Below are 21,867 nucleotides of genomic sequence, written 5' to 3' on the forward strand. Positions count from 1 at the left end.
ACAGACCAAGTCAGAGGTCAACTGAGGAAGCTTCACCCCAGGAAAGCAGCAGGCCCGGATAAGGTGTATCCCCGACTACTGAAGACCTGCGCTGCTTAACTGGGTGAACCACACCAACGCATCTTCAACCTCAGCCTGCAGCTGGGGAGAGTGTCCACCCTCTGGAAGACATCATGCGTCGTTCCAGTTCCCAAGAACCACCGGCCCAGAGAGCTGAACGACTTCCAACCGGTGGCACTCACTTCACATCTGATGAAAACGTTGGAGCGGCTCTTCCTCAGCCTCCTCAGACCCCAGGTGCAACATGCCCAGGACTGTCTGCAGTTTGCGTACTGGGCAGGTGTTGATGTGGAAGACACTATCCTTTACCTGCTACACCGAGCCCACTTGCATCTGGATAAGGGAAGTCACACAGTGAGGATCCTCTTTTTGGACTTCTCGAGTGCCTTCAATACCATCCAGCTCCTTATGCTTCAGGACAAACTGAACAGGATGAGAGTGGACCCCTGCCTGGTCACCTGGATCTCCAGCTACCTCACTGACAGGCCGCAGTACGTCAGGCTGAAGGACATCACGTTTGACACTGTGATTAGCAGCACCGGAACACCCCAGGGCATGGTGCTGGCCCCTTTTCTCTTCACCCTGTACACCACAGACTTCTGCTACAACTCAGAGATGTGTCACATTCAGAAGTTCGCCGATGACACAGCCATAGTGGGGTGTATCAGGGACAACAGAGAGGAGGAGTATAGGAGCCTGGTGAGGGACTTTGCTGTTTGGTGCAATAGGAACCATCTGCAGCTCAACACCTCGAAGACCAAGGAGCTGGTCATTGACTTTGGGAGGTCCAGACCAAGGTCACGACCAGTTCTGATCGAGGGAGTTGAGGTGGAGGCTGTGGATTCCTACAAGTACCTCGGGCTGTGGCTGGACAGCAAGCTGGACTGGACTTGTAACATCAACCACCTGTACAGGAAGGTACAGAGCAGGCTATACTTCCTGAGGAGGCTGCGGTCCTTTAACATCTGCAGGAAACTCCTGTGGATGTTCTATCAGTCTCTGGTCACTGGTGTCCTGTTTTACACCGTGGTGTGCTGGGGGGGCAGCACATCCAAGAAGGACACATCCAGGCTGGACAAACTGATCAGGTGGGCCGGCTCTGTGGTTGGCATGAAGCTGGACTCTCTGGTGACGGTGGCAGAGAAGAGGACTATGGACAAACTACTGAACATCATGGACAATGCCAGTCACCCTCTGCACACTGTCATCAGCAACCAGAGGAGCCTGTTCAGTGACAGAATGCTCCTTCCCAAGTGCAGGACAAACAGACTTAAAAACTCCTTTGTCCCTCATGCCATCAGACTGTACAACTCCTCTTTGGGGGGAGAGGAAGGGTAACAGGAGGACAGAGGATGGGAAGGAGCAGTAGCCTAGCCTGACTAAAAGCAATACTGGACAATGTGCAATACCTCTCCTGCTAGATTTTTTTTGTACATGTTAATACTTATCTAAAGTTCTCTCTATTTTCTATTCTGTTTATTCTGTAATGATGCTGCTGGAATTTTAATTTCCCTGAGGAAACCCTCCCAAAGGGATCAATAAAGTTTTATCTATCTATCTATCTATCTATCTATCTATCTATCTATCTATCTATCTATCTATCTATCATTTATAGTTAGAGCAATGTTGTGGAAAGTCTATGAAAGAAGTTAACAGTCGCCCCGTCACCAGCTTCTCTTCTTTCTGCTGAAATTTATAATCCTGGGATCAGACGACACAAATTCAGCTCAATTTTGACACGATTGGTGTGGTTGCAGGAATACGAACGTCGGGAATGATGAACAGGCCTCGGAGTACGACAAAACTGAAGAACAGCGATGTGGCATCTAGGACGCCCACCGAAAGTCTAGCATGTCAGAGTTTTTGTAGTTTCTTGCCTAGATTGACAACTTCCTTCTACATGTTCCTTGACTTTCCTTCTGTAGCTATGGCTGACAATTTCTTGACCCTCTTCTTCCACAACATGCAAGGCCATGAACGATGATTGGTTGGGGTCAAACGCATAGTGCTTCCAGTCTCCTGACCAAAACATGGCAAGAATTTATGGCACCATCATGAAAGACATGTAATGTGATCCTAACATAGGATCTTGTCACGTTGTAGACTCAAGTCCTCCATCCTGAAGACTTCGCCATGACGGTTACAAAAGTTCTGACGCTGGAGACTGCTTTCATAAACATTTTGATTTGAATTACAGTCAGCGTTATTGTTTGTCAGAGCTGCTGTTTATAGAAAATCAATGCATTCAACAAATGAACTGAACTTGTTTGCAAATGAATCTCCATTTTACATTAACCCTTGGCAAGTTCACTTTGCTTAGGAGTTCAACTTCACTTGGCAGCCATTAGACATAGGAATTACGAAACGGATCGACAGAACGCAATTCTATTCCAGCATACCTGCATGTAGTGGTGGCTCATCCGTTATTTTTAATATTTCGTTGGACCACCTTTAGCTTTGACTAAGGTATGCATTCTCCATGGCAGTTTCAATAACCTTCTACATCACATTTATTTCCATCCAAGAACTGTGTTAATTTTTCGAGCTCTTTTGTCCTGATGGGAGTCAAACCACTGTCAAGTCTTCTCCAGCACATCTCAAAGAAGTGTGTTTATTATCTGTGTTATAACTACTGAGGGGCGGCACGGTGGTGTAGTGGTTAGCGCTGTCGCCTCACAGCAAGAAGGTCCTGGGTTCGAGCCCTGGGGCCGGCGAGGGCTTTTCTGTGCGGAGTTTGCATGTTCTCCCCATGTCTGCGTGGGTTTCCTCCGGGTGCTCCGGTTTCCCCCACAGTCCAAAGACATGCAGGTTAGGTTAACTGGTGACTTTGGACTGTGGGGGAAACCGGAGCACCCGGAGGAAACCCACGCAGACATGGGGAGAACATGCAAACTCCGCACAGAAAAGCCCTCGCCGGCCCCAGGGCTCGAACCCAGGACCTTCTTGCTGTGAGGCGACAGCGCTAACCACTACACCACCGTGCCGCCCCTCAGTAGTTATCTCATGAGTAGTTATCTCATCTCATCTCATTATCTCTAGCCGCTTTATCCTTCTACAGGGTCGCAGGCAAGCTGGAGCCTATCCCAGCTGACTACGGGATAGGCTCCAGCTTGCCTGCGACCCTGTAGAAGGATAAAGCGGCTAGAGATAATGAGATGAGATGAGATAACTACTGAGCCTGTTCACACAGCGGGTCTTTACAGGATCCGGACAGATTCTGAAGCAAAACAGCAACTTAAAGGGCTGATGACACGAACATGACTCTATGCAATTTCTTAAATAAACTATACAACATGGCAAACATGTTAGATTTCTGTTATAATTACATGAAAAGAAGCTGTTGTTACGCGAATATCCAACTTTTAATTCCACAGCGCAAGAAAACTGGGTCCGTGGCTCGCGGCCATGCTGTGACGTCAGCGGGAGAACACGCTGCGGTTCACTGGCTGTTCTACTCAATGGAAATGGCGCATGAAAACGCCGGTGAACTCTCTAGGGCTAGCTCTTCAACAACCAAATACTGGTACTTTAAGCAGTGATCATGATGGCATGATTTTATCTGATTTTAAATAAATGAGATTGATAATAATGTGAATGTTCACAACTAGTACATACAAACTCTGCAGCTTCTGATTCAGCAGCTGCGTCATACTCCGCAAAAACATCAGCAAGAACCTACAATATAAATGGAAATGCAATACACGAAGCTCAGATGACTTTTGGAAAGTATAATTTCTACATTTTTTCTACATATTCTTGAAGTCGGTCATTGGGGTACTTGCTACCGTTCCCTAACAACGCATGGCAAAGGGTAAAGTGTAGTGTTGCTACGAGTACTTGCTAAAGCCTCCGGTGGAAGATCCTCGATGTGCTGATAAGACATACAGTTCTATATAACACACAAGTGTCACGATAATCACAAAACAGATGCAAATTGTTAAAATACCTAATTTTTAAGCAATCATGTATTGATCTCTTCCGAATAGAATCTATGATAGCCTACCCTCTTTACCCTTTGCCTCTCGTTGCTAGGCGGCAGTTACATGAAAGCCGCAAGCTTTCACAAGCAAATACATGACTGATATCACGCCGACTTTGATTACATTTATGATTATCATGAATGTGTACTCTATGATGTGTACTCTATGAGTGCTCTGGAGCGAGTCACTTCCAAGATGGCCGCGCAGACCGCATGGTTACTATTCTTAGCATCATGTCAGAGCACTCTATAGCTCTACGTACCTTTATCTTATGTCGTTTCTCAACACATGTTCTGACAGGAGGACTGTCCTTGGAGGAGCCGCCTTGTCCCAGGCGACTGCTGGATCCGGCGTAGCTACTAGTAGACCCCCTCCGGAATACTGTAGGCACTGCTGATGGCAGCAACACACGTTTGTGCTGAACTGAACACCCAAGAGATTCTTTTAAGCTGGGAAGGGTGTCAAAACAATCCAAATCGAAGTGTTCAGAGCACAGGACGGATGTTGGTGAGGGCTCCCACTTGTCACGAGTGCGCCTGACTTGCTTCACCCACTTCGCATGCAGCTCGGGATCTCTGGGAAACGTGAATAAACTTACCCCATCCTTGTGGGTTTTAGAGCAAAAGCCGGCAACACAACGCGAAGGCATAATAACTATATGTGGGGTGTCTTTATGGAACAATATATGTGGGGTGACTTTATGGAACAGACTGGAGACAGAAATAAAACAAAGTGCAAATATAAATCTGTTTAAAAAAAGGTACAAAAAATATTTTTAAATAAGTATATTGAAGAGGAAGTATGTTAATGGAGGATGATGAGGGATAAATAGAATAGGGTTGATTGTTATATTAGAACTAACTTAGTATATGGTATATATTTATTTATGGGGATAGATATCTTCATATTTACAGGGATAGGTATGTAGTAGATATTTATTTTGTAATTATATATTTATATAGATATTTATGAAGTGTATATATGGAATGAAGTATATATTTAATTTTGTAACTAAATATTTATATAGATATTTATGAAGTGTATATATATATATATATATATATATGTGTGTCTATATATATAATGTGTGTGTATGTATATGTGTATATATATATATATATATATATATATATATATATATGGATATGGTATGTAGTATATATTTTTGTAATTATATATTTATATGGATAATCATGAAGTGTATATATGGTATATATTTTTATAGGTGTATTAATGTAGTTTGGATTTCGGGGTAGTTAAAAAGGGGTGGGAAATTAAAAAAAAGTATTGTACTTCTTCCCACTCCTTTTTCGAACAATGTGCGGTGTATTGTAATGTATTAGCTCTTTATGTTATTTTATTTATTCTTTTTTTTTGTCACTTTTTTCATTTTCTTTCTTTTGTATGTACAAATAGTTACATACATTTTTATACATGTTCGAAATAAATAAATTCATTCATTCATTCATATAAAATGTATAATAATGTCTAATAAAAATACTAATAATGATAAACTGAACACCTGCCGCATCAACAACAAACTGGTAAGTTAGGAGGAAGGTTCTTTCGCTGACGTCATATAGCTCCTCCTCCTCATTCGTCTCCTGGGTGCTGCAGCCCCGTCAAATTTGCCCAAATAGCTGCGTTTTTTATCATAACTTGTAAAATAGGCGCCTTCGTGAATTAATATATGGATCATCGGGAATTACTTTGTTATAAAACATCGCCAAAGATGTCAAAAACGTGTCATCAGCACTTTAATGATCTACAGAGTGAAGAAATACAAGCATTCACAAGATATAACTTGATGTTCTGTTTTTTTTTTTTTTTACAAAAAGCATAGTCATAGTCCAGAATTATTGGCACCCTTTTTAAACATGAATGCCATATTACACTGATTCTTAGGATTCTGGATAAAACAGGTTTTAATTTTGAAAATAAAAAGTTACTTAAATTACAAAATCTAAAGGTATATCATTATAGGACAAGGCCTTGGCTGTTCAGCAATGTACTGGTGCAAGCTCCTCATTTTGTATTTTTTTCATAAAATAAGCATTTTTTCAGCTATTACTTTGTTTTTGTCAACACCGTCAGATACAATAAAAAAGCAAATTATTTTGTATATATTTGGTCTAATATGTATTTAGAGTTTTTAAATAATCATCTGGCATTCTTAGCACACATATACACTGTTAAAAGTTGAATATTCACTTTTATTAAATTTTTTTATACAGTTTCACGTGGACTCCTTTAAAGATCTAATATTATACAATATTTACTTTGTCTCCTGAGGCTGAAAGTAATGTTTTTTTATTTAACAAACTTATTTTTGCATTAGGGCGGTACGGTGGTGTAGTGGTTAGCGCTGTCGCCTCACAGCGAGAAGGTCTGGGTTCGAGCCCCGTGGCCGGCGAGGGCCTTTCTGTGCGGAGTTTGCATGTTCTCCCCGTGGGTTTCCTCCGGGTGCTCCGGTTTCCCCCACAGTCTAAAGACATGCAGGTTAGGTTAACTGGTGACTCTAAATTGACCGTAGATGTGAGTGTGAATGGTTGTCTGTGTCTATGTGTCAGCCCTGTGATGACCTGGCGACTTGTCCAGGGTGTACCCCGCCTTTCGCCCGTAGTCAGCTGGGATAGGCTCCAGCTTGCCTGCGACCCTGTAGAAGGATAAAGCGGCTACAGATAATGAGATGAGATTTTTGCATTAAAAGAGACTATTGCTTTCATAACTCAACAGCACTGAAGAAACATGTTGTAAGCATATTAATTTAAAGCAAATAAAACTCCCTGTGACGATGGTGACTTTAGAACTGACGGTGGTGACAGTGGCCTCATTACAACATATAATTCCAAAGTCAATGGCTTTTTGCTTAACAACTTTAACTATTTGGTCCAAAAAAATAACAATCCTGAGCAATGTAATAACATTTTTTAAGGAATATAGGCCTAAGGTACAATTAAGCAATATCATTTTTAAAAGTATTCCATCCCCATATCGTCAAATATCAAATCATCATAGTAAGAAATAATGTTATTACCAGTGGGAATAATGTACAATGCATCACTAACATCTTAAACTGTCATCTAGTGCCCCCTACTCATAAAATAATACATTAGATTCTTCTGTAAACTGGACTGTAAACTGTATTGGATGTGAACAGATAAAACAAAAACAAACTATATCTGTTATTAACTAAAAAATAACTAAGTTATTGTGAGCAAACATTCAATAAGAAATTCTGTGTAAATACCACAAAACACTGGGCTGTCTGGGGGAGTTTCTGGGTGATCTGAGACCTTTCTCTTACTGTACGTTCTCTTGATACTTGGTGCCGACGGTTCCAAGCCTTTCTCTGACTTCTCTTTTCCGTTTCATTCAAGTCATTGATATTTTTAATCTTCCCTTCCTCCACTCTCTTCTTCCATCTTTGCCTTTCCATACTGAGGTATTCCTTCTTTAGCTCTGCATCACTGTTTATTTTCTCTCTGCGCTTTTTTTTATATTCCCCGTTTCTTCTCCTTCTCTCCTCCACTGATAGCTGCTGCCTAGCCATAACTTCCTAAAATACATAAAGTCAAAGTTGAGTGGAATGACCATGAAATTGAGGGAGATGTTATGAATGAGGCAGCACGGTGGTGTAGTGGTTAGCGCTGTCGCCTCACAGCAAGAAGGTCCTGGGTTCGAGCCCCGGGGTCGGCGAGGGCCTTTCTGTGCTGAGTTTGCATGTTCTCCCCGTGTCCACGTGGGTTTCCTCCGGGTGCTCCGGTTTCCCCCACAGTCCAAAGACATGCAGGTTAGGTTAACTGGTGACTCTAAATTGAGCGTAGGTGTGAATGTGAGTGTGAATGGTTGTCTGTGTCTATGTGTCAGCCCTGTGATGACCTGGCGACTTGTCCAGGGTGTACCCCGCCTTTCGCCCGTAGTCAGCTGGGATAGGCTCCAGCTTGCCTGCGACCCTGTAGGAGGATAAAGCGGCTAGAGATAATGAGATGAGATGTTATGAATGTTGGATTTGGTTAAAGGTCATTCCATTTCCATTTGGCTTTAGTCATTGGAGAAGGGACACTGTATACAATGTGCTATATAGGTAGGTAGTAGGTGCCCTATGTGCATCCCAAATGACATAAGCCAAATGAACATGGCATAATAGTGAATTGAGAGAGAGAGAGGAAAGGCACTACATCCTCTAAGGGTTGGACAATAGGGAAGAAACATAGGAGGAATTACAGAAATATAAATATAAAAGAGGTTAATGAAACATCACGTCATATTGGTATTTATTGTGATCAACAATTATGTTCTAGTCTCTGTTGAGGGCCATTTGGAGGTTTTTGTCACCACCGTCAGACAGAAAACCTGACGGTGGTGACAAAAACCTACTCTTTCAAATGATATGCAGGAGTTGTTCACATTAGCCATCTCGTTTTCCCTCTGTTGCTAGCTACTTCAGACCTCTTCTTAAAAAGTATACATTTGTCATAATCTAATCTAATATTTTTTTAGACAAAAGTGACGGTGTTGACATGCTATGGTTGTGACTGTAGCAGTGTCCAAAAATATGAACAAGTTTAAGAGAAAATACCAAACTCACAGGAGCTTGATTAATCTGGAAGCATGCAGTAGAGCTGAAGGTTTGAAAAGAGGGTCCTCAGGAATATAGTCGACCTTGTAGTTGCCTGATTTTATTGCTTTTTGTAAATATCTGACGGTGGTGACGAATATGTGGGACACATTTTGAGCAACCACAAAATAGTAAGCATCGTTCAAAACTCACTGTTTGCAGTTTTAAATACATATAACAATGTATTCTTTCATGTAGTAAAGGTATTATTCAATTAAATTATTACTTTTTGTTTTTTTTAATCAAGTTGAAATGATTAGCTCCTATCCGAGGACAACTGATTTTGTAGGCAGTGACCAGCATACAGTGGGGCAAAAAAGTATTTAGTCAGCCACCAACTGTGCAAGTTCTCCCACTTAAAAAGATGAGAGAGGCCTGTAATTTTCATCATAGGTACACTTCAACTATGAGAGACAGAATGGGGGGAAAGAATCCAGGAAATCACATTGTAGGATTTTTAATGAATTAATTGGTAAATTCCTCGGTAAAATAAGTAATTGGTCACCTACAAACAAGCAAGATTTCTGGCTCTCACAGACCTGTAACAACTTCTTTAAGAGGCTCCTCTGTCCTCCACTCGTTACCTGTATTAATGGCACCTGTTTGAACTCGTTATCAGTATAAAAGACACCTGTCCACAACCTCAAACAGTCACACTCCTAACTCCACTATGGCCAAGACCAAAGAGCTGTCAAAGGACACCAGAAACAAAATTGTAGACCTGCACCAGGCTGGGAAGACTGAATCTGCAATAGGTAAGCAGCTTGGTGTGAAGAAATCAACTGTGGGAGCAATTATTAGAAAATGGAAGACATACAAGACCACTGATAATCTCCCTCGATCTGGGGCTCCACGCAAGATCTCACCCCGTGGGGTCAAAATGATCACAAGAACGGTGAGCAAAAATCCCAGAACCACACGGGGGGACCTAGTGAATGACCTGCAGAGAGCTGGGACCAAAGTAACAAAGGCTACCATCAGTAACACACTACGCCGCCAGGGACTCAAATCCTGCAGTGCCAGACGTGTCCCTCTGCTTAAGCCAGTACATGTCCAGGCCCATCTGAAGCTTGCTAGAGAGCATTTGGATGATCCAGAAGAGGATTGGGAGAATGTCATATGAAACCAAAATAGAACTTTTTGGTAAAAACTCAACTTGTGTTTGGAGAAGAAAGAACGCTGAGTTGCATCCAAAGAACACCATACCTACTGTGAAGCATGGGGGTGGAAACATCATGCTTTGGGGCTGTTTTTCTGCAAAGGGACCAGGACGACTGATCCGTGTAAAAGAAAGAATGAATAGGGCCATGTATCGTGAGATTTTGAGTGAAAACCTCCTTCCATCAGCAAGGGCATTGAAGATGAAACGTGGCTGGGTCTTTCAGCATGACAATGATCCCAAACACACCGCCCGGGCAACGAAGGAGTGGCTTCGTAAGAAGCATTTCAAGGTCCTGGAGTGGCCTAGCCAGTCTCCAGATCTCAACCCCATAGAAAATCTTTGGAGGGAGTTGAAAGTCCGTGTTGCCCAGCGACAGCCCCAAAACATCACTGCTCTAGAGGAGATCTGCATGGAGGAATGGGCCAAAATACCAGCAACAGTGTGTGAAAACCTTGTGAAGACTTACAGAAAACGTTTGACCTCTGTCATTGCCAGCAAAGGGTATATAACAAAGTACTGAGATGAACTTTTGTTATTGACCAAATACTTATTTTCCACCATAATTTGCAAATAAATTCTTTAAAAATCAGACAAATGTGATTTCCTGGATTCTTTCCCCCCATTCTGTCTCTCATAGTTGAAGTGTACCTATGATGAAAATTACAGGCCACTCATCTTTTTAAGTGGGAGAACTTGCACAATTGGTGACTGACTAAATACTTTTTTGCCCCACTGTAGGTAGGTAGTAGGTGCCCTATGTGCATCCCAAATGACATAAGCCAAATGAACATGGCATAATAGTGAATTGAGAGAGAGAGAGAGAGGGGAAAGGCACTACATCCCCTAAGGGTTGGACAATAGGGAAGAAATATAGGAGGAATTACAGAAATATAAAAGAGGTTAATGAAACATCACGTCATATGGGTATTTATTGTGATCAACAATTATGTTCTAGCCTCTGTTGAGGGCCATTTGGAGGTTTTTGTCACCACCGTCAGACAGAAAACCTGACGGTGGTGACAAAAACCTACTCTTTCACATGATATGCAGGAGTTGTTCACATTAGCCATCTCGTTTTCCCTCTGTTGCTAGCTACTTCAGACCTCTTCTTAAAAAGTATACGTCCTAATCTAATATTTTTTAGACAAAAGTGACGGTGTTGACATGCTATGGTTGTGACTGTAGCAGTGTCCAAAAACATGAACAAGTTTAAGAGAAAATACCAAACTTACAGGAGCTTGAGTAATCTGGAAGCATGCAGTAGAGCTGAAGGTTTGAAAAGAGGGTCCTCAGGAATATAGTTGACCTTGTAGTTGCCTGATTTTATTGCTTTTTATAAATATCTGACGGTGGTGACGAATATGTGGGACACATTTTGAGCAACCACAAAATAGTAAGCATCGTTCAAAACTCACGGTTTGCAGTTTTAAATACATACAACAATGTATTCTTTCATGTAGTAAAGGTATTATTCAATTAAATTACTTTGTTTTTTTTAATCAAGTTGAAATGATTAGCTCCTATCCGAGGACAACTGATTTTGTAGGCAGTGACCAGCATATAATCATTAAATTAATAAAAAATAAACACAACCCTATAAAAGAACCGTACATATGTGCAAAGGACCCCCTGATTATAACTAATTTTTTTTATTTATGAAAATGTTATTAATTTCCAACAGACTTGGCACTTTTCTTAGTGGGACATGTTATTGCCAGAGTTTCAAGAATCAGTGATTTTTTTTTTTTTTTGGAGCCTTCACATTTACACTCAAGGGCACGCTTGGTATCGTGTCGTTTCAGAAAATCAACGACGGCATTGCGTTAGATTTACTGTTACCACCTGGATCTCCATCCAGCCCTCATTTAACGTTATTTAAAGTAAAAGAAGAAACATTTTTTGCAGTTTTTTTTTAAACACGAAACTAACTCCGCACCACAAGCTACTTCACTTCATTTGTTCATGTTATTTCAGCCACAACAAAAGACTCCGTCACCAAAAAGTGCACAATAAAAGAATGAGATATTTATTAAATATAATCTTAAAACTCTTTCCCAGAGTCATACAGCTCAGTATGATGGAACGAAGCTGTCCACAGACGGCATTAAAGGGTTACAGAACTGCTCACTGGTCGATGGATGTTAAACATGCAGAACAAGTCCATTTTTAAAGCGATGTTCGAACACTCGATCCTTCATCTGAAAAATCACAACACGATCCTGCCTGCTTTAATGCTCACGTTGCTCTCTACAGAGGCGCCAAAAATAGTTTCAACACCGACATCCTGATTTTCTTTTTATTGTGAAATCAGTCGAGTCCCGAAGCCTGTTGTTTAATCTGGCAAGACTTTATTGAAAAAAAAAAAAACCCCACACACCCCACCCCATTGACTCCTACAACAGGATTCCTGTAATGAACGCTGCTCTGGAATGTCTGGATTTGTGACCCAGTGCCTGTGAGAGAGCCGAGAAGCAGCACTCGGAGACACCATACTCATAACAAGCAACGGAGTGAGATATCTGATCAGCCAAGTTCTTGGACATGATCTCAGACCAGGCGCTTGTTCTCCAAATCGCTGGATAACTTTTTAAAGCCATTTGGAAGTAAAACACGTTCACGCTGCTCAGGGCGGAGAAGACGCCGTAAAGAACGACTAAACACATGCAGGTTGACTTTAGAAAAATATGAGATGGTCACATCTTAGTCACTTTTTTAAATACATATTCTGTTAATAAATCAAGGATACGAATGACTAGCTAAGAGGTGTTTCATAAGGAAACACTACGTACAGGTCAAGAGAGGCGTCGGAGGATTTTGGAACCAGAGAGAGAGAGAGAGAGAGAGAGAGAGACACGTTAGTTCATACCAGCAGCAAAAAAAAAAAAAAAGCCATTTCTGATAACCAGGACGCATTTCATCAATAGATGGTCACAGAAATGTTGCATGTGGACAGACGGTGTTTGGGTTACAGGAGGAACAGCGCAGAGGGTTGAGTGTAGTGTGGTGGATCAGGCGAGAGTATGGAGTTTTAGTCGAAGGAGATGAGCTGAGCCTCTGCGCTGCCTGCAGGGGGCTGCTGTGCCTGCTGCTGAGGACCACCAGGAGGCACCATCTGCACATATACACCAACACAACAAAACAAAAGTGGGTTAACAGCGAAGATGCCATGTTTGTCAATTTCCATCTATACTGCAGTGGTGTGGAATTCTCAATTCTGATGAGTCAGGTAGTGGTGATTCATTTTCGTATACATACAGACGTGATCATAGGAAATTGCGCGCGCTGATTATCGAGAAATAGTCCGAATTTCTCGATCAATCACCTCGAGTGACTCCGCAAAACGTCAGCCAGTCGCTTGGTCACCGTGAGGAAGAATTACAAGTGATGAAAGAAAATGCTGCTCCTAAAAGCACTAGATGCTATGAAGTTTGGTCTTAAACTATTGAGGTATTTCACCTGACGTCACAGGGTCACGTGACGCCCCGATGTCCGCCATTTTGAACGTCAAGCTACATACCAACGCTGCAGACAGAGAGGGAGAACCAGCTTGAAAAAAAAAAAAAACGTGTTACAGACACCTAGAATAGATTAATTTGTCAGTAAGCACTCTATAAATAACCATGGTGTTTGCTTGTTGTGCTGTGGGCTGCCACAACAGACAGGGACGGCGTGCAGGACGCTCCTTTTACCCGTTTCTAGTGATGGGAATTTCGGCTCTTTTGGCTCTTCTTACTATAAGGAGCCGGCTCTTTCGGCTCCTGAGATTTTATTTTTTATTTAATTGCTGCAATTAACTAGTTAATTAATTACATTATTATTTATATTTTATCAATAGGATGTTTTCCATTTTATTTTTTTAGTTTTTGTAGCCATTGTAAAGCTTTGTAAAGTATAGCAGTGTAACAATGTTCTAGCTATAGAAATAAAACTTACTTACCAATTAATAAATTATTTTCTCACAAACATAATGCAAAACTGTGTTATATTACCAATATAAAATACACAGCTGATTTTCCCCTCCTCAGGTGCCTCGCAGACTCCTCTCCCCTGCGCTCCACAGCTTTACACCAATTTTCGGAGCTGTGAATGACATCAACCCCCCCAACCAAAAAAAGTAGGCGTACACCATGCTTTTTTTTTTCCTTTGAATGGTAATAGACAACACAAAGACGCAATCGGACAGCAACTTTTTTTGTGAAAGTCTCTCTCTCTGAGGCACCTAAGGACAAAAAACTAATTCGGCTCCCCAACTCGGCTCCCACCGAAGAGCCGGCTCCCGTCGTTCACTTCAAAGAGTCGGCTCTTTGAACCGGATCGTTCGCGACCGACACATCGCTACCGGTTTCCTACTGACCCAGACAAGAGGGCCAAATGGATTGGAGCTGTGAAGAGACAGGATTGGGAGCCAACAGAGTACTCCAGACTTTGCAGTGATCATTTCATTTCAGGTTAGTTTATCAGTTAACGCAATTTTGATAAAATATATAGGAAAAAGTAAATGGGTCAGTGTTTGTTAACCCATCTGAGCAGTGAAACAAGGCAGTGTTAATTTGTCTAGGGTTGCATGTAGCAGACATCAGACATAAAACGCAATAACAGAGGCTAGAAAGAAACGGGACACAGAAATAAATAAACAGGGCTCCATACCAAGGCTGGGTACAGTGTTTGTGATAAAAGACAGATCCAATTTAACACGAATCACAGCTTACTTTCTTGTTAAAATGTGCAAAGGTCTCCACCATCTCCTACCGCCTTGCACTGAAGGACTTAAGCGTGCCGTCCAAAATGGCTGCGTCACGTGACTTGGTCACGTGGGTGAAATACCTCAATTCAAAAGGTAAGGTGGGATTGCGATTTCTCTCATCTCATATCATCTCTAGCCGCTTGATCGTGTTCTACAGGGTCGCAGGCGAGCTGGAGCCTATCCCAGCTGACTACGGGCGAAAGGCGGGGTACACCCTGGACAAGTCGCCAGGTCATCACAGGGCTGACACACAGACAAACATTCACACTCACATTCACACCTACGCTCAATTTAGAGTCACCAGTTAACCTAACCTGCATGTCTTTGGACTGTGGGGGAAACCGGAGCACCCGGAGGAAACCCACGCGGACACGGGGAGAACATGCAAACTCCGCACAGAAAGGCCCTCGCCGGCCACGGGGCTCGAACCCGGACCTTCTTGCTGTGAGGCGACAGCGCTAACCGCCACACCACCGTGCCGCTCTGATTTATTTTATCAATTTTAAAACAAAAAGTATTTTACATGACTCGGTATAAAAGTGATAAGTCTCCGCAGCACCGTTATTACATTTACATGGTGCTTTTGAAAATGAAAGTGATTTAATAAGATTTAAAAAAAAAAAAAAAAGGGTATTTATACTAAATTATCTGCCTTGGTGAATATTAACCTTGACTGTCTCAGATATTATTTCACTAATATTTCACTTCAACCTTGGGTGAATAATTGTTAAACAGCAGCAGCTTTGACAGTAATGCAGGTTAATAATAAAGCAAACATTATTGCATAGCAATACTGTACAGCAGATGTGCCACATGGACAAAAAAAAAAAAAACCTGCACAAAAGTAAAATATACCAAGTGTCTGTACTTTATATTATTCTACTCTTACAGTTTTTGAAACCGAAACCTCTGAACCGAGGCGGACATACACACGCTGTCGCCACGACCCAAACTCTTATTTCCCGGCAAAGGCTAGAGCTCAGTGGTCTCGGTACTCTTTTCAAAAACTTCCCATAACAACTCGGAAGTGCGTCACATCTACACTACCGTTCAAAAGTTTGGGGTCACCCAGACAATTTTGTGTTTCCCATGAAAAGTCACACTTTTATTTACCACCATAAGTTGTAAAATGAATAGAAAATATAGTCGAGACATTTTTCTGGCCATTTTGAGCATTTAATCGACCCCACAAATGTGATGCTCCAGAAACTCAATCTGCTCAAAGGAAGGTCAGTTTTATAGCTTCTCTAAAGAGCTCAACTGTTTTCAGCTGTGCTAACATGATTGTACAAGGGTTTTCTAATCATCCATTAGCCTTCTGAGGCAATGAGCAAACACAGTCAGTGCGTTTACATGCACATAGAGAAAATCGAATTTCTGCCGTAGCTCGACTGAAATCGAAGTTCTAAATGCCATGGAAACACCTTAGCTCGGCTGAAATCGAACCGAACTTGATTTCTCGTAATCGAGCTACGCGACCTAGATTATGCGATTGTAGCCGAGCTACTTAGTGCATGTAAACCCTATCGAGCTACGGAGTCGAGCCGCTTACTTCAGCACTGCCCCTTCCGGAAGTGACGAGAACACAAGCGGGAAACATAACAGCCTCGGTTGGCATGACAACGAATCATGACAACGGCATGAATCTTTTCTTTTTGTGGCATTGTTTGCACTGTTAAAATTTAGCTCACTTACTGTATCACCAAATACATCTGTACAGCTGTTGCATAGCTGTGAATTGTGTACATAAACAAGTCACTGTATTTGTGTGTGTGTATATATATATATATATATATATATATATATATATATATATATATATATATATATGAGTGATTCCACGCTTATGGGTACTGAAATGGGGACATGAACTTATTCACCTAAAACCATTTCTTTTTTTACCATCAGGTCACAAAACATGTAATCTTTAATGAATGATATGTTAAAAGATAACTTTAATTTTCTGAGATGTAATAAAAACATATTTATATGCCAAAGTCAAGCCTATGAGTTCCAAAATGATGTCTGTTACATTACTTCTGTTACGATTGTCCATCTCGCGTCTGTTACAAATTAATTACAATCTAGCTCTATACCATGTTAATCTTATTGAAAGAATGTGTATGTTTATTCTACTACACATGTTTATTAATTATATTTGCTAAAACATCACCTTCCAATGTTTCAAAAAGTAATTCTACATTGTTAAAATTGAGAATATATATGTCCATAACACTTCTGTTACATTCTGACTTTGGCATATAAATATGTTTTTATTACATCTCAGAAAATTAAAGTTATCTTTTAACACATCATTCATTAAAGATTACATGTTTTGTGACCTGATGGTAAAAAAAGAAATGGTTTTAGGTGAATTTTTAAAAACAAGTTCATGTCCCCATTTCAGTACCCATAAGCGTGGAATCACTCATATATATACATATATATAAATAAAATGTCCAACATCTGAAGAATGTCAATAAAAACAAAACAATTGAACTTTTTGTGTTTATTAAGACACAAGTTAAATTGTAAGCAAAAAAAAAAAAAAGGTTTTTTGTAAGCAAAAAAAATGGACTTTAGAAAAATATACAATTGTGCAAAATAAGTTGTCTTACAAAACAGTGATCTGCGCAGGACAGTTTGTAGCCATACAGTCTGTTAGAGCAAGCCGAACAGCTTGAGCACGGAACTCGTGAACACGGAACTGCCAGTGTTGCCAGATTGGGCGGTTTTAAGTGCATTTTGGCGGATTTGAACATGTTTTGGGCTGGAAAACGTCAGCAGTATCTGGCAACACTGCTGATAACTTTGTTTATACTCTTGAATAGCTCTTCTTCATGACGACAACCGGAAGTGTACCAACACGATGGGGCGTGTAGCGCCACCTGTGGCTCGGGTGCACAATGTACCTCACACAATAGCTCGATTTCCTTGTGTGCATGTAGGATTGGATTTCTCTGGCACCCCTGCTGGGACCCTTAGCTCGATTACCGACAGTAGCTCGATTTGGATGCGCATGTAAACGCACTGAATATACCATTAGAACACTGGAGTGAGAGTTGCTGGAAATGGGCCTCTATACACCTATGGAGATATTGCACCAAAAACCAGACATTTGCAGCTAGAATAGTCATTTACCACATTAGCAATGTATAGAGTGGATTTCTGATTAGTTTAAAGTGATCTTCATTGAAAAGAACAGTGCTTTTCTTTCAAAAATAAGGACATTTCAAAGTGACCCCAAACTTTTGAACGGTAGTGTACATCACACGTGGGACCCCTGGCCGAAGGCGACGAGGAAAGGGGGACAACCTGGAGTGCATTTTCAAATAGGAACGCACTTTCCCTCTGTAATAAAGCATAAACATGTCTGAAAGCGATTTCTTTCGTCCAGTCCATTTATTTCGACTGGTGAACCGAATTGTATACACTCGCTGGTCATTTTCATAGGAACACCTGTACGTGCACGCGCAGTGCGCTACTGTTACAACACGATAACCGTGGCTAGCGCCTCTAAGAGGCAGTAACCACACACAGTCCAAAACCACAAACATTTTAGAAGGAGTCTCCAGTGTCAGCACTTTGGGACAGACAGGCAATGCTCTAACTTTTCTGACATCCTTAACGCAGAGGCGTTTACTCTTTGCAGGTTTTCGGTAACAAGACAAGCTGAGGGTTTGTTTTATTCGAGAGGGAAAACACAAGTGAGGAAAGGAACAAATTTTTCCGCGTTAAAACGTAGCTATGAACTGATAAAAAGTATGACTTGCCATTCTATATAATTAAAATGACTCGTTGTACAAAAGGAATAAAACTACAGTATAAAACGGTTTGTCATACTGCCACAGCCAGGATATTTTCTTAACAATAGGGGTGTTCACACGGCACATATTTGCATCGATGCTGTATCGATGTATTTTGTTGCGATATATCTTACACCGGTGTAAATTTTGTGGAGCGTTCACACGTCACAAACCTGCTTACTCGAGAGAAGCGTGTTAGCGCCGGTGCAGCCCCACTTGCGTTCACACGGCAGTTTTTGCGACCGTGCTATACGATAGTAATAATGCGGAAATGAAATATGCGCATGCGTGAAAATGTACTTCCTTTTCCCGGTTGTCATGGCATCACCAAGCGCCGGGAAAACAACGTGGATGAAGACACCAGTGTTGCCAGATACTGCTGACGTTTTCCAGCCCAAAATATGTTCAAATCCGCCAAAATGCACTTAAAACCGCCCAATCTGGCAACACTGGAAGACACGCAGTTCTGTTGTTGTTGATATTCGCCATTTTGGAAGCACAAAATACCAGGATGCGAATTATGCAATGCCCGTATGTGATCAACTCTCGTCACGCGTAGCGAGTCTACCCCTGTAGCGTTCAGACGGCCCATTTTATAAAATCGGTGCTGCCCCGCAAACTAGCATTTACTCCGGAGTAAATTTCTTAAACCACCTCCCAAGCAGGGTTAAGCCGAGGTCACAACCGGACGTACGATTTTTTGGCCGTGCGATTTTTGGCATTTCCCAAATCGCTGCGGTTTTTTTTTTGTTCGTGGAGAAAGACGCGCGTTGGCCGTAAGTTTGTCTTGCAACCTGGAAAAAACGTAAGCGCCCGTAGAGTTTGTTTGACATGACAAAGAGCCTCTGCGGCTGGTCTGCGGCTCGAAAATCAGCACGTCACACGCGCGCCCTCCGTGCATTTCTTGCGTTTTTTGCACATAGACCGGCCGTAGGAGCACGTACGGCCGGTTGTGACCGAGGCTTTAGATTTGCACCGGTTTAAGCAGCTTTCAGGGGCTACACCGGTATAACTTTGTACCGTGTGAACGCTCTAGCGGGGCAGCCCCGGTGCTACACCGGAGTAAAAGTTGCCGTGTGAACACCCCTTATATGTTCTGAGCATTGCTAGTTGCCATGGTAACTGGATAACGTGTCTGTGGTTGCTAATCATTCAGCTAGCCAGAACGTCTTCCTTGCTAAAACATGCATCACCATACTACTACTAAACACAGCAGTGTGAAGTTTTAAACATGACTGGATTTCTCGCATTTTATTTTTTGAAATTTATCCAAACTTGCTTAAAAAAAAAAAAGTCCACAAGTTTAAAATAGCGTGCACTTGACTCTTAAGACCTCACCTGTTGGTACATGGGTTGTTGGCCAGGCATGTACTGCTGCTGAGCGGGAATGTTGGGATCCTGTCCAGGCAGCGCCGAGATCATGTTCTAAGAGAACGAGAGGTTTACATTTCAATTCATTCACTCATCAGCGATAGCTTTAATCAGTGTGACGGAGAACGCTGTGTGAGAACCCTGACCTGCATGCTATATGGCTGGTAGCCCATGTAGGCCATGCCGTTAGTTGGGGCAGCCTGGGACATCGGGGGCAAACTCTGGGCTTGAGACGCCACGTTCTGCAGCAAAGGAACAGAGGTGATTATTTAAAACTGTAGTATTTCAAGAATACGAGATAGAAGCTTGTAAATCATAATGCAGATTGGTTTTTCATGACAAATGGGGAAAATTTGAGGGGGAAGAGAGGAAAAAAAAAAGAGCTGCAAACCAAAAAAAAACAGCGCATTTTGTTCATTTCCTGCAGGTGAGTCGATTCAGAATCAAATCGAGTCAACTCCACTTGTTCTCATATCCCTAAAGAACCACTCCGAGGGTCAGAACACACCAGGCTTCCACGCAAACACAGTGGCGGGTTTCCCAAAAGCCTCTTAACACTAAGAGCACCTTAACTAGGAGAGAGAGTGAGTTTTCATCGTGCTGCTCACTACCATTTAACGATGATCTTTGTGCTCCGATGCTCTTGGGAAACTCAGCACTGAACAGTGTGCGTATATTAAAAGCATCATCTCAGTTTTCATATCATAGATCATATTTTTTGAAAAAAAAAAAAAAAAAAAAGGTTAATTAGAACAATATTGGTATGTGGGTGATTCTCATGAAGCTGCAGTGAACAGGTCCAGGACGCATTTTCCAAAATCAATACTTAATTCACATAAACTCTGATATTTTGTGTAAAGAAAATAGGGAGCACTGTATGGACAAATGGTTTATCATCATCATCATCATCATCATATAAACAAATTTTTATATCAAACAAAAAATCTATGGAAATTCTCATTACCGTTATGTGTCCGCATCCCTTTTTTTTAATGTTTACTTTAAATCATATAAAAATTCCTAATTATATAAAAATAGTGTAAAGTTATTTTAAAACATCTATATTTATGCATAATATTAATATTTTGTGTTGAACAAAAAAAGGTACTTGATTTTAAACAAAATAACTGTGTCCGCACCAAATGTTTCTCATTACCGTTTCATTTCACCCCCCTATAAAAAGTACACCATGCCTTTAAATTGATCAGCTATCCCATGATGCATCACTTCAGATACAATATTCAAAATGGAGACAAGGTCAGTTGCTCACTCTTCTCTTACTTTGTGATATTTATGTTAATGTTGCTAAATCTGTCCTCAGTTACACTGTCCATTATCATTACCGTTATGGTTTAATACTCATTACTTTTAAAAATAAAATCATAAAATATATTTATCACAATATAAGGCTTTAACATGTGGCAAAGTTATAGGTTGCTCGCATTTCAGGTTATTTGTGAAATTAGCCAATAGTATTTCATTACCGTTACTCAATATTCTCATTACCATGCACTGTGAGGGCAATAAATAAATGTAAAAAAATATATAAAAGTAATTGTCATGGACTGTGCTGTTCATTTAATGGGATATTTTGTGGAAATATGAAAAATTGTCAAAAAATGTTTTTAACTCATGATCTAGCTTCATCATTTACTGTAACGGTGATGAGAATTATTCTGGATCATGTAAGCCTCAAATAAGAATAAAATTCTATTAAAATATTTTTCCATTAAAAAAAGATCAACATAGTAAAGTTCACACTCTATTTTAGGCTCTCAACTTGAAAAAATACTGAAATGAGGTGAAAAACTTTATGTTAAATGTGAAGGTCTTCATGAGAATCACCCATGTAGCTATTAATCAGTTTTGTTTTTTCTTTTACTCTTGAGAGATGCGAGGTCAAATTGTGTGATGTTCTTGATGCCCAGCCCAGGGAACAGATCACTGAGCACACGGTGTGGTTTCTCAAATGGACCAGAGATTAAATTGTTGGAGAGTACTCAAGCTTAAAAACACCACGTGTGAAGAGCTTAAAAATACACCAGGGCAAACCCTTTTGGAATTAAGACGAAAGCAATGCAAAAAAAATTTAATCAAATCAAAAGTATGATCGATTTTTGTTA

At 41.1% G+C, this 21,867-nt stretch overlaps 1 protein-coding gene across 4 annotated transcripts in view; it reads right to left on the reverse strand.

Moving 5' to 3' along the window:
• Window positions 1-11,826: 11,826 nt before the first annotated feature.
• hgs (hepatocyte growth factor-regulated tyrosine kinase substrate) overlaps window positions 11,827-21,867 on the reverse strand; it is an 84,459-nt gene continuing 74,418 nt past the window's right edge. For all 4 annotated transcript variants that reach the window (XM_060942507.1, XM_060942505.1, XM_060942506.1 and 1 more), the window contains exons 19-21: window positions 19,891-19,986; window positions 19,712-19,798; window positions 11,827-12,935 (exon numbers count right to left, since the gene is read on the reverse strand). In XM_060942507.1, the coding sequence (XP_060798490.1) occupies window positions 12,852-12,935; window positions 19,712-19,798; window positions 19,891-19,986 (267 nt within the window). In that variant the 3' untranslated portion in view covers window positions 11,827-12,851. The remainder of the gene's footprint in view (window positions 12,936-19,711; window positions 19,799-19,890; window positions 19,987-21,867) is intronic.

Source organism: Neoarius graeffei, chromosome 16, assembly GCF_027579695.1.
Source record: "Neoarius graeffei isolate fNeoGra1 chromosome 16, fNeoGra1.pri, whole genome shotgun sequence".
Classification (NCBI taxonomy): Eukaryota; Metazoa; Chordata; class Actinopteri; order Siluriformes; family Ariidae; genus Neoarius; species Neoarius graeffei.